The 16,987-nt window shown below is 35.7% G+C and overlaps 1 protein-coding gene across 7 annotated transcripts in view; it reads left to right on the plus strand.

Moving 5' to 3' along the window:
- Positions 1-16,987, plus strand: part of RBBP8 (RB binding protein 8, endonuclease) — a 97,856-nt gene that overhangs the window by 50,668 nt on the left and 30,201 nt on the right. For all 7 annotated transcript variants that reach the window (XM_077778144.1, XM_077778138.1, XM_077778142.1 and 4 more), the window contains 2 exons: positions 4,852-4,918; positions 15,485-15,660. In XM_077778144.1, the coding sequence (XP_077634270.1) occupies positions 4,852-4,918; positions 15,485-15,660 (243 nt within the window). The remainder of the gene's footprint in view (positions 1-4,851; positions 4,919-15,484; positions 15,661-16,987) is intronic.

Below are 16,987 nucleotides of genomic sequence, written 5' to 3' on the forward strand. Positions count from 1 at the left end.
TTTTTTTTTTTTTTAGATTTTATTTTGAAGTAATCTCTACCAGCCAGTGTGCAGCTTAAACTCATGACCCAAGATCAAGAGTTGCATGTTCTACCAGCTAAGCCAGCCAGGTGTCCCTGTGGAATCACATCTTTAATCATACAGGAAAACTGTCAGCTTCTAGCTTTTCAAATATTGTGTCTTCTCCATTCTCTGTTCTGGGATTCTGATGAGACCTCATCATTCTGTCCTTTGTACACTTGATATCCCTTCCCTGTTTTTCATCGTCTTTGGTTCTCTCTGCTACATTGTGAGCAATTTCTTTAGCTCTCTTATTTATTATACTAAGCACTCCAGTAGTTCTCTTGTGCTGAGTTGTTTTATTTTGGTAACCAAATTTTTCATTCCTAAAAATTCTATTTGGTTCATTTTCAAGTCTGCCTAGTTGTCTTTTTTCCTTTTTGTAAGTAGACTCAATGTGGTGTTCAAACTCATGACCCCAAGATCAAGAGTTGCACACTCTACCAACTGAGCCAGCCAGGTACCCCTGGCTCTAAGGTGTCAGGTTCCAGGCTCTAAGCTGTCAGCATAGAGCCTGCGTGGGGCTCAGACTCACAAACTGCAAGATCATGACCTGAGCCAAAGTCGGACACTTAGCCAGCTGAGCCACCCAGGCGCACCTCCCTCCCATTCTTCTTTTTTTTAATGAAATGTTTTAAAAATTGCAGAGAGATAGGGAGAATACTAAAGAACTCTCATATACATTCCATTTAATCTGGAATAGCTCCCTTTCCTGTTTGTTTTTTTTTTCTTTCATGACATTAGCTTCTTGAAGTAGGGTCATTTTCCAAAATTTTGCCACCTTTTGGATTTTTTAAAACATTTTATCTTTTCCTTTCTTTCCTATAAAGTAGATATTCGATCTGAAAGCTTGATTAGGTCTATATTAAGCATTTTTGACAGCAATACTTCATAACTAAAACTGTCTACTTCGTATTGCATCATATCAGGAGACCGGTATTGTCAAGTTATTCTGCTCTTAGGGATTCTAAGATTGATCACTGGGTTAAGGTGATGGCCATGTTTCTTTATTATAGAGTTATATTTTCTCCTTATACCACCAAATAACCTGAATAGGGTGGTAGATGTTTGATACTATGAAATCTTGCAAAAATACAGTTCTCCCTCAGTCTTTCTTTAATGGTCTTAGCATCCATTGGTGAGCCTTGCCTGAATTAGTTAATTAGAGATTATAAAATGCTAAATTTTCATTTCTGTTATTCTTTCCACATTTATTAGCTGGAATTTTTCTGTAATAAGATTTCACCCTTATCAATTGGGACTGTTGGTTAGCTTGGAATATAGTTCCTACTAGAAAGACGTGATACATCTTAATTTTTTCCCTTTAACTGCTAGTTTCAGGGTAAGATCTTGTGTAACAGTTACCTGCAGTGGTGGCAAATAGGGTGTGTGTGTGTGTGTGATGTTTCCTTTTATTTTTGATGAGAGTGGGGGTTTCTTTTTTATATGTAAAATAGACATATAGGATGGAAATCTCAGGTTCAATCCCCCTACCAGTACTGGTACCAACATCTACTTATCTATACTGTCTGTGTATTAGCTCATTGTTTTGTTTTGTTTATGTTGATGATTAAAGCAGTGACATGGAAGTCCCCTGGATTTCTCTTCCTGTGAGTTCAGCAGTCTACTAAAAATTACGTTTTTGTGCAGGATCTAGTTGTTTTTGTAGTAAGATTACTGTTAGTATATCTAATTCACTTATCGACCCTAAAGTGTTCACTTAGCCCAAGAAAATTTTTTTCTGTTTTTTTGTGTGTTTGTTTGTAATGTTTGTTCCTTTCCATTCTCTCTGTTTCTTCTCCTGGAACTCAGATTAGCAAGATGCTGTGGTCTTCCCACGCTGCCTAATTTTTCTTTATACTTTGTGACTTTATTCTCTTGTGCTGAATTCTGGGAGAATCACCTAGATGGATATTAATTCTGTCTTCAGTCACATTCTACTTTCATCCCACTTATTATGCTTTTAATTTTTATAACCTTTGTTTCTTTCATGTCAGCCTCTTTCTTGTTTTTAATGAACCTATCACCCTTTGAAATCTGAAGATGTTATCAGATCTTCTGTTTCCTATTAAAACTACTTATCCAGAATTTTTGTACTGTTATTTTGCCTTGTTTTGTCTTGTTTTGTTTTGTTTTAGAGCCTGGGCAGGAAAGGGGCAGAGAGTGAAACAGTGGGTGACAGGATCTGAAGTGGGCTCTATGCTGACAGCAGCAAGCCTGATGCGGGCTAGAACTCACAAACCCTGAGATCATGATCTGACCCAAAGTCAGAAGCTCAACCCACTTAGCCACCCAGGCATCCCTTGACTGGTTTTTAATTCTTTTAAAAATTACGGTGTTTTGTTTGTTTGTTTGTTTGCGTTGTTTTGGTTTTTTATGTGTTTGTCAACTTTTGATTATCTGTAATTGTAGATGTCCCTAAATTGATGATTTTGTTAAATGCAGTCTCATTTCCTTAGCTGGAGGAAGAATCCCTACTTTGCTAATAGTAAACGCAGTCTGATTTACAGAAGCCCTACCCCAATGACATAGTGTGGGAAAGAAGGAAACTTTACTGGAGAGATTTTCTGTAGGGTATACGAATAGATAGTCTTCTAGGTATGGGAATGCCTTCTCTAGTGATTACTATATAAGTTAATTGAGAGCACTGCCCTGATCTCCTTGTCTCAGGAGACAATAGACTCTCCAGTGTTAAAACTTGTAGAAATTTATCCTCCTGGCTTTACTCTAAGGGCAACTGTTTGTTTTTATTATTTTTTAATTTATTATTTATTTATTTGCTTGTTCGGCAACTTCTGGGCTTTGCTGCCTAGACTGGAATAAACATGAAGTTCTACTGAAAAAGCTCACTTTTTTTTTATTTAAAGGCCCTTTCTTTGGTTGGATTTTACGTCAATCTGAGACTATCTATTTTTAAATCATTTGTGAATTTTTTCAAAGTTCTGATCTGCTAGTGCCACCCATTCTGGCTTTTCAGTATTGCAGTTGACTTATTTTTAGAGTTGTTTTATCATTTCATTGGGATTTGGATTGAAGAGTCAGGTAAACCATCTTAATTAGAAATGTAGGGTCATTTTTGACTTCTTCGTCATACACAGGATGAGTTGCCAAATAACTACTGATTCTGCTTCTGTCAAAGCTCTTCTACCTGTCTTCACTTCCTATTTCTATACCTTTCACAATAGTCCAGATACTAATTTCTTATTTCAGTGATCACCTGACTTACTAGTGCTTTTTTTCTCACTTTGGTATGTGCTATACATACTAACAGATCAATCTTCCCATCATCCATGTATGAAAAATGACACCTGGTAATCTTTTAAAATGAAGTTCAGGGGAGAAGAAGGGGGGAAATGGTGGGGGAAAGGGAGAGAGGCAAACCATGAGAGACTCTTGANTAATAATAAAAATAAAATAAAATAAAATGAAGTTGAGGAGCGCCTATGTGGCCCAGTTGGCTAAGCGTCCAATTCTTGGTTTCAGCTCAGGTCATGATCTCATGGTTTTGTGAGTTCAAGCCCCATATCAGATTCTGTGCTAGCAGCATGGAGCCTGCTTAGGATTATCTGCCTCCCTCTCTCTCTGCCCCTCCCACTCACACTGCCTCTGTCTCTCTCAGAATAAATAAATAAACTTAAAAAAAAAATATTAAAATGAAGTTCAGAATTCTTAACCTGGCTTTGAAGGTTTCCTATCATTTATTATACCCAATCTTTCTTTCTAATAACTTTGTTTCCTTAATTCTCTGCATAGAACTCTGTCCAGCTCATTTGTCCTCTCCATGATGAATCCATTCCTCATCTTCTCAAGAGCCCAAAGTAACCTTTTTCCTCCTTGGAATTTCCTTTAGTCCTTTATCTGTACCTCTGTAATACCCTTCTCACTTTCAGTTGCATAGAACATGCTTATGTAATATCTAGTCTCTCATTAGACTGCACTTTTGTTTAGATCACTGTATCTTTTTTTTTTTAGATCCTTCACAGGAAGTAGTTCAGTAACCTCATGTATTACAGATAGCCAAACAAATTTTATTTACTCAGTAACAAAGGAAAATATGTTTAACTTTGTAAACCACTAAATTATTAATAAATTTTTGGAATATGATTAACTTTGTTTTGTAGAGATTAGTTCTATTTACTGTGATCTTTTAGATATTCCTCCTAGTGGAGTACATGCTTAAGCAGTGACATCACACTCTGTTTATAAATAATTTTGTGCTGACTGCAATAGAAATTATAACCTAAAATTGAATTTCTGCTTTCTAAATTAAGTAAGTATGGACAAGAAAATTTAGTCAGGGTAGATTGAAACAAATACTATTTCAATGGATATATTTAAATTACTGATACCATAATTAACTAAGGAAGAAATTGCTTATGCTATAAAATTACACTGCTATTCAGTGTTAGTCTTTTATTATCAGATTTATTTCAAGATAAATGTCTTTTACTAAAATAGTATTCGAAATTAGTAAGACTGACTAACAGATGGAATGCTCTCTTGACCTTAGTATGAACAATTAAACTATTCCCCAGTACATGAGGTACTTTTTCTTTTTGCCCACAAGCATAAAATAAAATTATCAGTTAATCAGTTACATGGAACTGGCACAATATGAGATGTAGTAATCACTACCTAGTAACATTAGTCTTGCACAATAATGTGAACTCTAACATTACGACTTAGAATTAGAAATCCTAATTTCTCTGTATTTACTGGTACTATAGAAAAAGCCTGACATACATGTTAACATAGCTATAATGTGTGCTTCTTTTTCATATTATGTTTAAGTGAATGAAAAGAATACTCTCCAGGAAGAAAATAAAAAGCTTTCTGAACAGCTACAGCAGAAAATTGAGTAAGTATTTTTCCTTAATTGCAGCAGCAAATTGAATATTTTCCCTCAACTATTCTTCCTTTATTATACTTAGCTATACAAACTGTAAAGGCATTAAGGTTGCAGATTTCATTTTAAAAAGTTGTAAAGTTTTCTACAATAATATAAAGAAAATCAGTTTTTGTGTTTTAGGGGTATATATGAAGAGTATATATGCATCTCTTAGGTTAGTGTATATATAAAGAAAGTATCAGAACATTTTAATTTAAAGCATTTTAATTTTTATAATTCTTTATTTGAAATATTTGTATTTCTCTTATTTTTATTCTGTGTACTTGTTATTCTTCTTTGTGTTTTATGTTTTTTATATCCAATCCTCACTATGATTCTTCAAGTTAATTTCATTATCTCTGCTTTATAGAGAAGGAAACTGAAGTTCACAAAAGTCAAATAACTTGCCGTGGTCTCACAGCTAGTAGATAATAAGCCTACCACTCAGACCCCTATCTTTTTTTTTTAATGTTTTATTTATTTCTGAGAGAGAGAGAGAGATAGACAGCATGAACAGGGGAGGGTCAGAGACAGAGGGAGATACAGAATCTGAAACAGGCTCCAGGCTCTGAGCTAGCTGTCGAAGTCAGATGCTTAACCGACTGAGCCACCCAGGCGCTCCTCAGAGGCCACTCACCATTCTTCCTACTATTCAGTAGTATCATAAAAAAGAATCTTTTTCTGAGTATGGTCTGACTGTCACAGAGCTGAGACATGGCCAGTTCTTAGTTACCATGTATATAAAACTTATGAAATATTTTAAGAGTTAGGATTCAGTGTAGTCTTAATGGTTGTATAGGGCTCTTAAAGATTCTATTGGATTTGAGTGGACATCTCTAAAAACTTTGGTAAACTATGCAAATTAATGGAATTTGCATACCATATTAATTTGCTTAGAGTAGTTATTGTCTCATGTATAAACACATTTCACAAATGGAATTAACATTCTTATCAGTATACTTTTAAGTAGTGGATATCCAATAGGATTTTGATATCCCTCCTATGTTATCAGTTCACTAAATATTGGTAGCAGAGGGAATTTTGAGGGGAGATAATAGTTAGATGAGAAAAGAAGGCTATAGGATAAGACTGAGATTATTAAACATGTATGTATGAAAATGTGAACACTTTCCAGTTTTACTCATGATGCATGTTGAGGCTAGAACATCCACAATCTTTTATATATGATTCTAAAACCCAAAAGTTTTTTTTCATCCTATTCTCAACTTAACCTCACTGTATTTCACAGAATGCTATTTATAGTCCTTATTTATTCCACTTCACATGCACATTCCTATGCTTTGCTGTGAAAATATCAGTGTGCTTGACTACAGGATGATGCCTCAGGCACCACTGGAGGTATTATGTAATAAACTGTATGTGCTTTGTATTACCCTTTGTGATTAAAAAAAATCTGAATTTCAGATCACATCTGGTTCCAAAGATTTCAGATAAGTGATTGTTGACTTACATTAATTAATGCTTTGTGAAATAGCTTATGGTATTTTGAATACCTCAGCCTTGATATTTATGAATATCAAAGATAAACAAGATAATGAGTGTATAAAGGTTAACACAGAATTAAAGAAGTGAATGCTTCCAAAACCAAGGTGTATAAAGTGAATTGAAACTGGATAATGTCATTAACCTCGTGAAATACAAATTTTTATTCGCTCAGAATTTCTTTTTTGGTGTTCTGAAAATCACAAATTTGTTGAAGCTCACTGGCATTTTAGAAAAGAAATAAAAGCTAATGTTTGAAATTATAGTAAAGATTAAGCATAGAGATGAACTAAGGTATGCATGTTTTATTTTGGACATGGTTTAATCAGAACAGTGAAGGGGGTTATCTAGTATGCTTTTCAGTTCTCATCTAAAATTTAAGATAGTTGTTCTCATTAGCCAAATTCTTTTCAAAGTAGCTTGCTCTCCTTAAATTTAATTTTGCTTGGCAGTTTAAAAAAATAGCAAGTGTTTTCTTTCTTTGACTACCTAAACCACTGTAACATTATGCTATTAGTGCCTGAAATATGTCTGAACTTTAGAAAAACTGTGTGACTTATACCTCTGCTTGTTAACTGCAGTAATTCTGACTCACCTAAGCTGATTTTGATGTTACAGATGTCTTATATGGTAAGACAGCTATTTGGTGACACTGTAGTAAGAAATTAGGAAAAATTTACTGTGATACAGTTAAGTGTGTGTGTGTGTGTGTGTGTGTGTATGCACACATTCAACTCTACCAATCACAGACAGCAAATATTTAAATATGTTAAATGTTAAGGTCATAGTTCGTTTTGTTTCGGGAAACGGATATCAAGGTCAAAGGAGTCTATACACTTAAGGACTATAGAATTCATTTCATTCAACACTTTTCTAAATTGAATTCCTTTTATAACTTCTTTAACAAATAGCCATTGTTTGAACACCTCTACTATAAGCTTAATCTCTCAAGCCTGTTTAATTTTAGTTAGGTTTTAGAAAGTTCTTTCTAAGTTTGTATAGAAATCACTCTACTTACAGGTTATTTGCTGATTCTCATTTTGCCTTCTGGAAGCATCTGGAACAACTTTTACCCCCTCTTCTATTTTGCATTCATGAAGAGAACTGTCAGGGCCCTCCTGACTCTTTTCTTTAGAGTAAATATCCTCTGTTCATTAACTATTCCTCAGGCGTCATTACTTCACAACTTCAAAGTACTGTTTCTTTTTAATGTTTTAGTAAAATTCAGTATTCTAGGTATAGTCTGACCAGTAGGACAGTACTGCCCTCTCTGTTTTTCTGTGTCTTTTTTACTTAATTAATATGGTCAGTGCACAAAAATATTCCTGGTTCTTCCTTATTGGGTTACTGCCAACTAGAACCATAAAGTCAAAGTCTTCCCTATCCTTGTAGAAGTGTTGTTTTAAATAAAAATGCAGAATTTCAGAGTCATGGCTTCATAGTAGGTTGTTGAAGGAACCTTATAGCATTTAGCCTACTCCTTCATTTTTATTTTTTAAATCCTTACTTTTTTCTTAAGTTTATTGATTGATTTTGAGAGAGAGTGTGTGTGTACACGTGAGTGAGGGAGGATCATAGAGGGATAGAGAGAGAGAGAGAATCCTAAGCAGACTCTGCACTGTCCGTGCAGAGCCCAATGTGAGGCTCAAACACACAAACCTCGAGATCATGACCTGAGCCAAAATCAAGAGTTGGATCCTTAACCAACTGAGCCACCCAGGCACCCTTAGCCTACTACTTTATTTTAAAAGAAGAGCACCATTGGGGCACCTGGGTGTCTCATTCGGTTGAGCAACTGACCCTTGGTTAAACTTAGGTCATGATCTCACGGTTTGTCAGTTAAAGCCCTGTGTTAGGCTCTGTGCTGACAGTGCAGGGCCTGCTTGGGATCCTCTCTCTCTCTCTCTCTCTGCTTCTCCTCCATTCATGTATGCGCTCGTTCACTCTCTCTCAAATAAATAAACTTAGTTTTATTTTATTTTTATTCTTTAATTTTATTTAAATACAAGTTAGTTAACATATAGTGTAATAATGGTTTCAGGAGTAGAATGTAGTGATTCATCACTTACATACAACACCAGTGCCCTCCTTAATGTCCATTACCCATTTAGCCCACCCCCCACCCAACACCACTCCAGCAACCCTCAGTTTGTTCTCTGTATTTAAGAGTCTCTTATGGTTTGCCTCTCTCTCAGTTTTTATCTTATTTTTCCTTCCCTCCCCTGTGTTCATCTTTTGTGTTAAATTCCACTAATGAGTGAAATCATATGATATTTATCTTTCTCTGACTGACTTATTTTGCTTAGTACATTCCAGTTACATCCACGTTGTTGCTAATGGCAAGATTTCATTCTTTTTGATGGCTAACTAATATTCCTCTGTGTGTGTGTGTGTGTGTGTGTGTGTGTGTGTGTGTACACGTATGCATCTATCAATTTGTCAGTCGATGGATGTTTGGGTTCTTTCCATAATTTGGCTGTTGTTGATAATATAGCTATAAACATTGGGGACATATGCCCCTTTGAATCAGCATTTTTATATCCTTTGAATAAATACCTGGTAAGTGCAATTGATGAGTCATAGAGTAGTTCTATTTTTAATTTTTTGAGGCACCTTCATACTGTTTTCCAGAGCGGCTGCACCCATTTGCATTCCCTCCAGCAATGCAAAAATATTCCCCTTTCTCTACATCCTTGCCAACATCTGTTGTTTCCAGAGTTGTTAATTTTAGCCATTCTGACAGGTGTGAGGTGGTATCTCATTGTGGCTTTGATTTCTATTTCCCTGATGAGGAGCGATGTTGAGCACCTTTTCATGGGTCTGTTAGCTATCTGAATGTCTTATTTGGAAAAGTGTTATGTCTTCTGCCACTGGATTGTTTTTTGGTGTTCAGTTTGATAGGGTCTTTGTAGATTTTGGATAATAACCCTTTATCTGATATGTCATTTACAAATATCTTCTCCCATAGTATCAGTTGCCTTTTAGTTTTATTGATTGTTTCCTTCACTGTGCAGAAGCTTTCTATCTTGATGAGGTCCTAGCAGTTCATTCTTTTGGTTTTGTTTCCCTTCCATCTAGAGACATGTCTAATGAGAAGTTGCTGCAACCTAGGTCAAAGAGGTTGTTGCCTGTTTTCTCCTGTAGGATTTTGATGGTTTCCTGTCTTACATTTAGGTCTTTCATCCATTCTGAGTTACTTTTTGTGTATTTGGTGTAAGACAGTGGTTCAGGTTCATTCTTCTGCGTGTCACTGTCCAGTTTTCCCAACACCATTTGCTAAACTGTCGTTTTTCCTTTGGATATTCTTTCCTGCTTGTTGAAGATTAGTTGGCTATACGTTTATGGGTCCATTTCTGGCTTCTCTATTCTGTTGCATTGATCTATGTGTCTGTTTTTGTGCCAGCACCATACTGTCTTGATGATTACAGCTTGGTAAAACAGTTTGAAGTCCAGAATTGTGATGCCTCCAGCTTTAGTATTCTTTTTATTTTAAAAAAACATTTTTTTTTTTTTTTTTGAGAAAGAAAGAGACCGCGTAAGTGAGCAGGGGAGGGTCAGAGAAAGAGGGAGACACAGAATCTGAAGATAGGCTCCAGGCTCTGAGCTGTCAGCACAGACATGGGGCTCGAACCCACAAACCCGGAGACCATGACCTGAGCTGAAGTCGGATGCTCAACCGAATGAGCCATCCAGGCACCCCTAGTTTTCTTTTTCAACATTACTTGCTATTTGGGGTCTTCTCTGGTTCCATACAAATTTTAGAATTGTTTGTTCTAGCTCTGTGAAGAATGCTGGTGTTATTTTTTTTCAACTTTTCTCTTTCTTTCTTTTTTTAATTTATTTATTTTGAGAGAGAGAGAGAGAACAAGTGGGGAAGGGGCAGAGCGAGAAGGAGAGAGAACAAGAATCCCAAGCAGGCTCCACACCAGTGCAGTCCAATGAAGAGCTGGAACTCATATACCCTGCAGTCACGACCTGAGCTGAAGTTGGACACCCAACTGACTGAGCCACCCAGGCACCCTTGCTGGTGTTATTTTGATAGGGATTGCATTGAATGTATAGATTGTTTTGGGTCGTATCAATATTTTAACAATATCTATTCTTCCAATCCATGAGCATGGAATATTTTTCCATTTCTTTGTATCTTCAATTTCTTTCATAAGCTTTCTATAGTTTTGAGTTTACAAACCTTTTATCTCTTTGGTTAGGTTTATTCCTAGATATTTTAAGGATTTTGGTGCAATTGTAAATGGGATCAATTCCTTGATTTCTCTTTCTGCTGCTTCATTATTGGTGTATAGTAATGCATTCAATTTCTGTCATTGATTTTATATCCTGTGACTTTGCTGAATTCATGTATCCGTTCTAGCAGTATTTTGGTGGAGTCTTTCAGGTATTCCACATAGAGTATTATGTCATTTGCAAAGAGAAAAAGTTTGACTTCTTCCTTGCCAATTTGGAATAATTTGTTGTCTGATTGCTTAGGCTAGGACTTCCAACACTGTGTTGAACAACAGTGGTGAGAGTGGACATCCCTGTTGTGTTCCTGATCTCCGAGGGAAAGGCTCTCACTTTTTCCCCATTGAGAATGATGTTAGCTATGGGTCTTTCATATATGGTTTTTATGATACTGAGGTATGTTCCTTCTACCCCTACTTTCTTGAGAGTTTTTATCAAGAAAGGATGCTATACTTTGTCAAATGCTTTCTCTGCATCTATTGAGAGGATCATGTGGTGCTTATTCTTTCTTTTATTAATGTGATGTAGCACACTGATTGATTTGCAGGTATTGAACCAGCACTGCAGCCCAGGAATAAATCCCACTTGTTCGTGGCAAATAATTCTTTTAATGTATCGTTGGATCTGGTTTGCTAGTATCTGGTTGAGAATTTTTGCATCCATGTTCATCAGGGAAATTGGTGTATATTTCCCAAAGTGGGATCTTTGGTTTTGGCATCAAGGTAATGCTAGCCTCATAGAATGAGTTTAGAACTTTAACTTCCATTTCTTTTTTTGGAATAGCTTCTAAAGAATAGGTATTAACTCTTCTTTAAATGTTTGGTAGAATTCCCCTGGGAAGCCATCCAGCCCTGGACTCTTGTTTGTTGGGAGATTTTTGATAATTGATTCAATTTCTTTGCTGTTTATAGGTCTGTTAAAATTTTCTGTTTCTTCCTGTTTCAGTTTTGGTAGATTATATGTTTCTAGCAATTTATCCCATTTCTTACAGATTGCCCAATTTGTTGGCATATAATTGCGTAAACTTTTTTTTTAAGCTTTAAAAAATAAATAAGTAAGAGAACTCTATTGATTAAATACTATTATCTAGGCATTGGATTATGTCTTTACATATATTACTTCCTTCTCACAGCCTTCCTACAAAAAGGAAGCAGGAGAGTACGTACCATATTTTATAGATAAGGTAACTAAGGCTCAGATAGGTTAATTGACTTACCCAATGTGACTAGTAAGTGTCAGACCCAGCATTTGAACCCAGATGTACCTCACTTCAGAGTTTATATACTCCTTCTATAATTTTGTGCTAAAACAGCTTTAGAAGCTTATCTACCTGTGTAGGTGGCAAGCCTGCCTTCTGATTCAGTTCATTAAGGTTTATAATCTCACATTTCTCCTGCTCTATTTTGTTTTGTTAGATTTGGCCCATTATTCCACTCTTTTGGGGTCTTTCATATGTTGATTTTTTCCTGCCATCTATTAGGTTAGCTTTCATTGTCAGCTTTATGTCTTCTACAAATGTGAATATTCCATTAAGTACCCTGCATCAAAATCATTAATAAAATGTTAAATAAAATCTATGGGAGGATAGAGCCCTGAGGTGTATTACTATAGATTTTCTTCATTATCATTCTTCGTGAGATGGTATCAAGAGTCAGTGTCACATGCCTTCCAGAAAACACTAGATATTCAGTAAAGCAGGTCCTCAGAACAACTGGTTTAATAGCTCTACTTTTTAAAATTAGTCTTACTTGAATTCCTATTATAAACTTATACTAGTTGTAAAAGGTCAGGGTATTGGACTCAGTAGTTTGTATTTTATGGATCTTTTTCTTTTTTTCAAAAATCAAAATATTTAAGTGAACTTGATGGCTATAACTGTTTAATTAAGTTTAAATTATATTTTAACTCACTGTAAGTTCTTTAGAGGAAAAAAGCTGAATGTTAAAAACTTTTGTATACTCTTTACAGAGGGAGACCCTGCATCTTTATAGGTCTTTAGAAAAAAAGAACAGCTAAAGTTGTTGTGACAGGAATTTAAGGGGAGGCCAACAAATAAAACAGATAATCAAAAATAATTCACACTTGAGCTGTTAGAAAAGTGAAAGAAGAAAGATGACCAGTGTATATAATTAACTAAAACTATGGCATGAAATTTTTAGCGTTTTTCAGAAAATCAGAGTGTGATCTAATGCTTTAAAGAAGAGACTTTGTTAATATATGGAAGTTGTTTGGTGTTTTTTTCCCCCTTTCTATGATGAAGGAGGATAAAGCCAGCACTTGTTTGTTAGTTTGCACCTCTAATTAGATCTAGGTTTTTTGGGGTTTTGTTTTGGTTTCCTTTTGTGATCCCAACTACTTATAGATTGACTCTGCCAGGAAATCAATTTCTTGTGACTCATTGATGTTCCAGGTTGAATTTTCATGACTAATAGGCAGATAGCCTATGACGTGATTAGTTAAAAGCAAGGTCAGGTAGATTTCACACACCATTAATTTATAAGGCTTTCTCATATGATCTTAGCTTACTCTGTTTTTCCAGAATAAGAGTTAAAAATGAGATACTAGCTCTAAAGATTTTCCTCAGTATAGAATATAGAATTATAGACCACAAGTAAAACTGGTATTACCCAGGAAATTAAGATATAAATCTATATTAGGAATAATTAATCTTACACTTTTTTTAAAATCTCTGTTGGTCATAGCTTATAAAATTTTCATTGCTTTTCTTTGCGAATAGTATTACAAATTGATAATGAGTATAACAGACAGACTGATTTTGTCGCATAAAGCCTAAATGCCTGGTAAGAATTGGTTAATAAGGTCAGTAATGAGAAACTCAGTTGAGTAAAAATTAATTAACCATTTACTCAATAACCACAATTAAGTCCAAACACAGTCTTTAGGTACCATTGGTCCTGAATTCAGTTGGGCCAAAACATATGCCTAAATCAACACAAATTTATTTTTGTTAATGAAATCTGGGAATCTGTCATATTCATTCATTCAACAAATATTTACTGAGCACATACTAAGTGCCTACTCATGTTCACTAGATGTAACTAACAGTGAACCAAAGGTTCTTTATCCTCTTAGAGCTTACATTCTGGCAGGTGAGCAATAGATAACTCAATTATATACTATGTTTGAAAGCCATAAATACTGTGGATAAAGTAAACAGCAAAATAACAAGCAACAGGAGTATCTAAGGTATAGGAAGGAGGTTACAATTTTTTTAAGACTCCCTTTTTTGAGAGAGAGAGATAGAGAGAAAGACAGCATGAGCAGGGGAGGGCAGGGAAAGGATTCCCAAACAGGCTCTGCACTGAGCCCAATGTGGGCTTAAACCCAAGAACTGTGAGATCATGACCTCCTGACCTGAAACCAAGACTCAGATACTCCACCAGATGAGGCACCCAGGCATCCCAGGAGGGTACAGTTGTAAATAGCATGTTTAAGGTGGGCACTGATGTGAAAGTAAAACTTCAGCAAAGACTTGAGGGAAATGAGATCGCTAACTAAGTGGTGTCTAGGGATAAGTATTCCAAGCAGAAAGAAGAGCTAAAGTGAAGAACTTAAAGTGGGTATGTTGAGGAACCTTGAGGAAGTGAGGGTGATTGGAGTGAGAGTATAGTATAAAAAGAGATCACAGGTAATGGGGGAGGGGGACAATCAGTTAATGTAGGACCTTGTGAATCATTTAAAGGACCTTTGCTTATGTTTCCAGTGAAATGGGGAGATATGGCAGGTTTTAATTAGGAGTGACATGATATGACTAAGTATTAATAAGACTTTTCTGATATGTTGAGAGTAGACTCTAAGGGAGTCTGGATAGAAGTAGTGGTAGAAACTAAGTTTGAATCCTACTTGTAATCAGTCATGACTCTCAGAGTCTGTACTTAGGATAACATATTGAATGTTTATCAGTACTGTCCTGGGAATCTGGCTGCTAGGATTTAGATCCTGCTTCTGCTACTTACTATTTTAGTAAATGACTGAACTTCTGTGTATTCATTTTCTCATTTGTAAAATGAGAGTAATAGTAATAGCCCTACAATTGTGGTAATTAAACTGATACATGTAGCACTTTGAACATCACCCAACAGTATAAACCTCCAACAATCATATTACCAGTGTTAGTATTATTCATCACTCTTTATTTGTCATTTGCCAAGTTATGTTAATTCTACTGCCACAGTGTTTAATATCGGTCCCTTCCTTTCCATAGCTATTTTCAACATTCTGCTTCAAACCCACAGAAACTCTTGCCTGGACCATTATAGACACTGCCTAACTGATTCCTTGCATCCTTTCTTTCTGTTCCAGTCAGTGTTGCAGTCTTGCTACTAGATTGTCACATTCCATGCTGTGAAACCTTTATCACCACTTTTGCTCTCACTTTCTAAATTATGCACACATTTAATCAAAGCTCTTTTTCATGTACTTTCAACTTGTCCTTCTCTAACACCAAGTACACCATATTGCATGCCTTTCCTCAGATATGTGCTTCCTCTGCTCATTTTCTCTGCCATTTGAGATTCTTTTAATTTTACCTCAAGGTACCACCAACCAGACTTTGTACTTCACTTCTCACAATAATATTCCCCACTTGGTACTCTGATCATTTGAGTACTTTTCTAATCCTTGTACTTAGATTTGGAACATTAAATGCAAGGAACTGCATCTCTCCTAACTGCATACCTATGTTCTTTTGTTAGCTCCATACTAGATAGAGAGATGTTTTAGTAAATATTTGTTGAACTGATTTTTTTTCAATTGCCATTTTTTTTCCTCTAGGACCGACCAACAGCATCAAGCAGCAGATCTTGAATCTGAGGAAAATTTTATTCCGGATTCACCAATAACAGCCTTTTCCTTTTCTGGCATTAATCGGCTACGAAGAAAGGAGAACCTCCATGTCCGATACATAGAACACACACACACTGAGCTGGGGCAGTCTGTGTGTACAAACGGTAGGGACTGGAGTTTTGTTTTAGTTATCTGGTTTTGTGTGAAAAAATATACTGCTATGGTGAGTTTTCCTGTTATTCCATCTAGTGGAAGGAAGATAGTCATCAGTCAGGGAACTCATGTTACAACTGTAAGTTTAACTTCCATTAGTGAAGTGACTGGGAAGGCATTTTCTATTTAGATTATGTACAGGCCTTCATTGCTTACCTGAATATGTAAACGTCCAGCATTTTATAATGTAGTACTTGGTTTTTTTTTTCCTTTTTTCTTTTTATTTAAAAAATATTCCTAGGTATATATATCTGAGTGGGATTAGAAGGAAAGGGGAAAGGAATTGAAAGTTAATTTTCACCTACTGTGTGCCAGGTAATACACTGAGTGATTTGAATGCATTATTACTATATTTTAATTCTTATGACAAGCTTGGAAGGTAGCTGTCAACATCTTCATTTTATAATGAGGAATTGATTCTCGGCCTTTTGGCTAAGATGAAGTGCATTTTATAATAGGGAAAGTTATGTTCTTTGGAGGGGTTAAATAATTCACTCAGGGTCACCTGTCAAGTTAGTAGATGAGTCAGAATTCATATAAAGATTCTCTTGGCTCTAAGTTTTTGTACTTTCCATGTCTTACCCGTAGCTACTCCCACCAATAGCTGTAGCTGGCTATTTTTGTTATAATTTGTAGCAATTGATGGTGACCAAGAAATGGCCTTATAAAGGATCAACTTTATGGCTTACCAGTGGCATATTTCTAATTCCAGGCCCATTTACAGTTTCTGCTAAATACTTTGGAACTACCTTTGGGAACCCTGAAATTTATCATGTGATATGATATGATTATTTCTTTTAATGTTGCTCTGAAGTAAATGGCAGAGACTTTCATTTTTAACCTAAAGTGTTTATAACAAAGAAAGCATTTGGAGGGAAGGGGTGTACATACTTCTAGAGATATTTTCATAATACCAATAAACTTTACAGTAGCTGTGCTTTTAAAATAATAAGCAGATCTTTTTCTTTGATACTGGAAAATAGACACGATTTTTTTTTCCATTTTATATGAGCTTGTATCACCATCTAGTGGAAGACAAAAGAACTGTTAAAAATCTTACATGTAATTAGGAACTAAAATAAAATGTAAGGTCTTAGATCTAAAATGAACATTCAGAGGCACCTGGGTGTCTGAGTTAGTTAAGCATCTGACTCTAGATTTTGGCTCAGGTCATGATTTCACGGTTTGTGAGATTGAGTCCACATCAGGTTCTGCACTGACTGCGTGGAGCCTGCTTGGGATTTACTCTCTCCCTCTCTCTACCCCTCCCCTACTCAT

This window comes from Crocuta crocuta, unplaced genomic scaffold (genome assembly GCF_008692635.1).
Source record: "Crocuta crocuta isolate KB4526 unplaced genomic scaffold, BGI_CrCroc_1.0 scaffold26, whole genome shotgun sequence".
Taxonomy (NCBI): Eukaryota; Metazoa; Chordata; class Mammalia; order Carnivora; family Hyaenidae; genus Crocuta; species Crocuta crocuta.